The sequence below is a fragment of the Syngnathus leptorhynchus genome, chromosome 2 (genome assembly GCF_054491065.1).
Source record: "Syngnathus leptorhynchus isolate UIUO chromosome 2, UIUO_Slep, whole genome shotgun sequence".
NCBI classification, from domain to species: Eukaryota; Metazoa; Chordata; class Actinopteri; order Syngnathiformes; family Syngnathidae; genus Syngnathus; species Syngnathus leptorhynchus.
The window spans coordinates 7393696-7400265 of NC_141196.1; the positions used below are offsets into that span (position 1 = coordinate 7393696).

The 6570-nt window shown below is 39.0% G+C and overlaps 1 protein-coding gene across 3 annotated transcripts; it reads left to right on the top strand.

Moving 5' to 3' along the window:
- Positions 1-148: 148 nt before the first annotated feature.
- On the top strand, positions 149-6567 carry stx5a (syntaxin 5A). 3 transcript variants are annotated; one of them, XM_085931864.1, is made up of 12 exons: positions 149-288; positions 754-911; positions 2462-2532; positions 2837-2892; positions 2979-3049; positions 3127-3243; positions 3713-3769; positions 3859-3940; positions 4874-4960; positions 5124-5227; positions 5314-5435; positions 5596-6567. In XM_085931864.1, exons 2-12 carry the CDS (start codon positions 849-851, stop codon positions 5753-5755), a joined length of 990 nt encoding a protein of 329 aa, XP_085787990.1. In that variant the 5' UTR covers positions 149-288; positions 754-848; the 3' UTR covers positions 5756-6567. The 3 variants fall into 3 exon arrangements, with proteins under 3 accessions (XP_085787990.1, XP_085788007.1, XP_085788000.1); XM_085931874.1 differs by lacking the exon at positions 149-288 and adding an exon at positions 426-555; XM_085931881.1 differs by lacking the exon at positions 4874-4960.
- Positions 6568-6570: the final 3 nt, after the last annotated feature.

The window sequence follows — 6570 nt, forward strand, 5'->3', positions numbered from 1 at the left end:
TCGTTTAAAAAAAAAATTACAACACCAAAATTGAAATGAAATGATTTCATCAAATGACGTCCCTTCTACAAAGCTTTTGGTCAAAGTTACAACGCTATAAAGGTAAATATGAATGTGGCGGCCTCTAGTGGCAAAGACCTCTCATTACGTGGGATTTGGACGTCAACGTGGCAGTGACGTCAAAACCGGAAATGCCTCGCATCGTCACTTTAACGGAGGGTCGTCCACTTGTTATTTTTCGCTTTTACCAATAACTTCGAGAGTAACATGGTGTAGCTTTGACGACAAGTAAGTCACGATTGATTTATGTTTAGAATTCCACGCGTGTTATTTAATGCTAGTGGGATAGGTATTCGATGAAATTAGTGTGTGGTGAATACCAAATACATAGATAATACGAAACTACTTGTTAGCATTCTGATGCTAACGCTAGCCTTAGTCGGCTAGGCTGCGATCAGCTGTGTCGCCAGCAACGGCCTTCGAGTCGAAAGACTCGCACTGATTATCACTTCAGACTAACTTGAGCATGATGGTTTTGTAGCTCTAAAATACCTGGTTTGTATGGATTTTGTATAACTGGTGTTGACTAAGGTAGATCGGTTGCGAGCTAAAGGCTAAACATTTATAATCAGCTTTTTAGTTGGCACCGTGACGCACGGCCACGTCTCATAAATAGAACGTGTTTGTGGCACAACGGTTTTTCTTTCCTTCTTTTACATTGACGTTTCTTATTAATTTTGTTTGTCTCCGCAGGCCAGTCCAACGACGAGGACGTCGCTGCTCTCCAGGAGCTGTCAAGCCACCGACCTCGAAGCGGGCTGGTGCTGAGCGTTTTTACCGGCGACAAGATGACGTGCCGCGACCGGACCATCGAGTTCCAGTCTGCCTGCAAATCTCTCCAAGGCAGACAGGTTGGTTCACAAAACGCCTTTTAATTGTTAACTGTACACTTGCTGTATAATTGGCAAAGTGTGTTTTCACAGTAACTTCTAGTTTTGGTTCCTTGTTGACTTCTATTTTCGCCCCCTTTTTTTTTTTTTTTTTTATAGAATTGAGTTTATACTAAGCAGTGTTGAAATCACCCTGAGAAAAAAACGGTTACATGGCGAAATAAACATGTTATTTTTCAAGTAAATTAAAAAACAATGTCAACAGCTCATCTGTGGAGTCTTGCATTGTGTGTTAGCAATGAGACAAAGGACTTTGGTTATAATAATGAATATGTCATCTTTGTTTTATGTGTAGTTTGACAGTAAAGTTGACCTGGGAGAGCTAGCTAACACTTGGCCTCGCTTGAAGAATTTTGCCAAGCTGACACTACTTGTTGGTTGCCATCATCTGACGCTCATAAAAAAAAAAAATGCCCACAGCTCAAGATTACAGCATCTGAGCAATGGTTCGCATCTCAAAACTCTGAAATATCTTTGAGGAAATGACTTGTATATCTGAGTGGTTTCTTGTCAATTGTATTATGGGGTAAAGTAGTCATGTTAGAAGATCTTGCATACTAAATTTTCAAGATTGAAGATAATTTTACCAAAAAAATATTAGTATAGTGTCAAACGGTTATTTTTAAACAAACCTAGTTTCGAGATTAAAATTGTGATTGTATGTGAATAGAGTTGTATATTGTTTAAGGTGTGGCTGCAAGTAACGATAATATTTTGATTAAGCTGTCAATTATGATGTTGATTTATTGATTAAATGAAAAATGCGTTTCAATTTCCAATGATTCAAGAACATTACAGTCAAACCTCCACATACAAATATAATTTGTTCCGGGACCTACCTTGTATGTAGAAATAGCCGTATGTTGGATCAAATATTTCCATAAGAATACACTGTAATTCGTTTAATTTGTTCCACAGCCAAATCCACAGTCTATTTTTTTAGTTTGTTTCTTATCCAATTTACATAGCGTTAGCATAAAACTAACTTAGCTTATTTATTTTTTTAACTTTCATATTCACCCTCTTCACTTCCACTCAATTCAGGCTTTCTTTTCATCCTTCACTTTGCTCACCATCACTTGACCGCTTTGCAGATTTTTTTTAAAGAAAGACGTTCCATCTCTTGCAGGGTAGGGCTGCGACATTTAGAGATGATGGTGATCCCCTTGTCAAATATTTGATCAAATTTCACATCGTATGTTGAATAATTTGTATTTTTAAGCAGTCGTATGTTGAGGTTTGACTACTGCACATTGTCATAAATATGCAATGTCATAAAATATGTTGCTCCCCCAAAGTGGGAAAAAAAAAAACAATAACTGATTCAATGATAACGGGTCTGCTGTCATGAAGGACTACAAAAATGGGAGAATATTTGCTGCTTAAATAATCCTAAATAATGAGGATTTGGATTTGTTTTCCATTTAAAAACTGCTTGCAATTGTATATCTGAGTATGTGCTGACATATTTGGTGTTCTTTTTTTTCTTTTTTCTTTTTTTTTGCTGATAGAATGGAGTGCAGCCCAGTAAACCAGCTCTCAACGCTCTCAGACAGCGTAGTGACTTTACAGTCATGGCCAAGTAAGTTCGACTGCCTCAAATGCTCCTACCCTGTTTTTTGAAGGGGCTACTTGGTGACATCATGTTGGGAGGAGTATTTGGGCCACACTGGAAAGAAAATAACACTGCAAGAGCACTTTTGTTGACCCCCCCCCCCCATGCATCCACCCAGAAATGTTTTTCTATCATTTTTATTACTTTCATGAAAAAAAAGTTACAATTAAAAGAAAGTCACAATAATACAAGTATTACAGGTGGTATGTTTACAAGAAAATAGTTTTCAAATGGTGATTAATTTGTTGTTAATTTGTTTTTTCCCTTGCAGGAGAATTGGCAGAGACCTGAGCAATACGTTTGCCAAGCTGGAAAAACTTACAATTTGTAAGCTACTTTCATTGCATTTCTGCCTAGTAGGCATTTGTTAGCGATGTGTATTTGCTGATACTTCATGATGTTTTGTTCTGCAGTGGCCAAAAGAAAATCGCTATTTGATGACAAGGCGGTGGAGATCGAGGAGCTCACATATATCATTAAACAAGTGAGTGAACATCTACTTTTGCGATATGCGTATTATTCCCGTGATATTCTTTAAAATTATAATCAAATGTTTTGCAGGACATTAATAGCCTAAACAAACAGATAGCACAGCTGCAAGATTTGATCAGGTCACGCGGAGCGCTGGGAGGCAAACATATCCAAACCCACTCCAACACCATTGTGGTCTCTTTACAGGTACCATCACACTCATTATGCTACTACATACCCACTAATACGCATTTCTTCTTTTCACAATTATTTTAGTAGGGGCACAAAACCCAAAACATGCAACAAGTGCCGATATTGTGATAATAGTAATGTTTTTGAATGTTAGAAGATGTAAAAGAGAGAAAACTACAATAAATGAAATATTCTCAAAATTTAAGAAACTGTGTACAATGAAATAAAATGAAGTATCTCATAGTAATGAGGTATTAATATTACTCATATTTTTTTTCCTCTTAGATAATTGAAACATGCCCTTTTTGCTCATTTAATTTATCAGCTGCATTTTGCACACCCTTGTTTGACCTTTTATGTATGTAGTTGTGGTACCTTTTTATTCCTGGTGTTCAACATTTTTAGGCTGAATTATTTGAAACAGACTTGCAAACAAAGAGAACAGGAGTTTTCCTAAATATATTTCTGTTTTCCTCCTCACCAGTCCAAACTGGCCTCAATGTCCAATGACTTCAAGTCAGTCCTTGAAGTCAGAACTGAGGTGAGTAAAGGCTTGAGCTCTGATAGAACGTGGCATCTTCTGAAGCAATGTGCGCCATCTTAAGCGCGTTCCTTGCGGTTTGCGTGCAGAACTTGAAGCAGCAGCGCAGCAGGAGAGAGCAATTCTCCCAGCCTCCTGCCGCATCGTCTCCGCTCATGGCCAATAATTTCAGTAAGTTCACTCCTGTCTTTTTTTTTTTTTTTCCCCGTTTGCCCACACTAGTACTCACACACTCTGTGTTTGTGTGTGAGAGACTGCTCTCCAATGATATTCACAAGTAAGTTGTGGCACAGAGAGTGTAAATGATAGAGCATGCTCCTGCTCACTCTCAGGGATGAGCCAACTGCTCGGCGGCAGCATTTAATTTTTTTAAACGGACAGATGGCGAAGGTCATTTGTAGATAAAGCAAAATGTGCGTGTAAAAATGGTTCATTCGAGTAATAAAATGATCAATTTAAAATGTATTCTATGAAAGAAGTTGTAATTATGTATAGATCTTTGTGAGAATACTAACTCTTACTTAATGGCAATTTATTTGAGAACCCAAGAAAGGTTAGGGTACTTGACAAGATTCATTCATCGCTTGTCAAGCAATCATGAGATCTCCCTCGCCGAGCTAAACTCGGATTATTTATAGATTTTGTGAGAACACTATAATAAAGATTAATAAAATAAAATCATAATAAAATGTATCAGCCCAAAATACTTAGTAACTGCTATTTCAACCATTAAAACATTTGTTTTAATTCTAGAATACAAGTAAAAAATAATACTTTGCTACTGTAATCAAGAAACAGTGACGTGTCCATTACTGAAAATATTTTATCATTGGAAATGCAATTTGTGCTCCAGAACTTCTACTTTCCGGTTTGTGAACAATTAGAGAAACAGAACTGTGACCAAGATTTCAAATCGATATACATTTCTTATATATATTATCCGTGTAGGGATGGTATTGTATCAGTAATGCTGCATTTTCCTTGAAATCCCACGAGGACTTGCAATGCGTTTTACTTTTAGTGCCAGTGTGCTTAAAAACCCCAACTATGAATGACTCCGTGTCTTTGGTCCTCTAGTAATGCAAAAATGAAAACATATTTTAGGGAGCCGCAAAAAAGGGGCCCAGGATTCGCATGCAGCTCGCGAGCCGCGCAATGACTACCAGGGCTTTACAACCTCAAATGTAAAAGGTATTTCCCTGGAACGCTTGCCTTTCCTCAGAGTGTATAATCATAATAAGCCCGCCCCTTTATACTGCTTTGCCTGCCTGCCTGCCTGCCTGCCTCTGTGTGTGTCTGAATGTGAACGCTTTGAACCTGTGTCTTGTCTTTTTTTGCCCTCTTCCCCCTGCAGAGAGTTCGGTCCTGATGCAGGACGAGTCCCGGAGCCTGGGCGACGTGGCCATCGACATGGACTCTCAGGCCAACCCCCTCCAGCTCCAGCTCATTGATGATCAGGTTGGTTTACCTCACATGCAACAAGTGTGGGAGCAGGCTTTGCTATGTAATTGCAACAAAAAAAAAAAAGTCTCGTGTTTTCTCAGGATTCGTACATTCAAAGCCGGGCGGACACCATGCAAAACATTGAGAGCACCATTGTGGAACTGGGCTCCATATTCCAACAGTTGGCACACATGGTCAAAGAGCAGGAGGAGACCATTCAGAGGTTTGTCCAACGCAATCATACATTTTCTAGATCACTTTAGAGGAGAGGAGGGGTCGCCAGTCATTGAACCTAACATGCACGCCACAATCAATCATGTCAAATGTAATTGACAAGCTTAATTCAGTGATTTGAAGATATTTTTGTCGCACCTTTTTCTCAGGATCGACTCAAACGTGGAGGACACACAGCTGAATGTGGAGGCGGCGCATTCGGAGATCCTCAAGTACTTCCAGTCAGTGTCGTCCAACCGCTGGTTGATGATCAAAATTTTCCTCGTCCTGGTTGTCTTCTTCATCATTTTTGTCGTCTTCTTCGCGTGAGGAAGGAAGATGTGCAAAGACTGCGAAAGAAGGTAGACATTTCGTGAAGGATGGACCTTCAAATGCAAGCTTGGGAATCCCATGGAAGGAATGCGAACTTTTAATCTCACTGAGGAGCAGAAAACTTTTTCCAAGTGTGAGAGCAGATGTTATCTTCAAGCCCCATTTTTATAGTGAGTGAATTAAAAGACGTTCTGAATTGTATTTTGACCAATCATTCATAAACGTTTATGGCTATAATTTAATAGTTTGATTCTGCAAACTGTCTTTCAATTTTGATTATTTTTTATGTTCTTTTTTGTTCTGTGATTTAATTCAAAGCCAAACTGTAAGCATGCTTCTAGGTTCCTTCCCCCCCTCACCAAATTCGCCAAGCTTGACGTATTGAAGTGAACTCAGTTTTTTTTGCCAAATGTGAGTGAGAACATCTGCGGCCCTCGGCGAACTCTGTTGACTGACCGGAGCTGGTCGAATGTAGTTGAGACAGGTTACGAAACGAATGGAGCATTTACCTGAATGCTTTCCTTGTGTTCATCAGCACTTATGAAAGGTTTTGTTTTTTACCTGGAAGTGTCTGTTGATATCTTTTTGCACACGCACGCTCACTCGGAATCCTCACAATGTACGGAACCTTATTTAAATGACCAATTTCTAAGAAACAAAACATTCTTCCACTTGTCCCCCGCGCCCCCTGGCTTTTCTTTTCTTTTTAGATTGCCTTGCCTTCAGTGTACAAAGTGCAAATAGTGACGAAAGAACGAATGGTGTATTGATCAGAAAGTGCATAATAAAACTATAATGAGGTGCTGGCATTT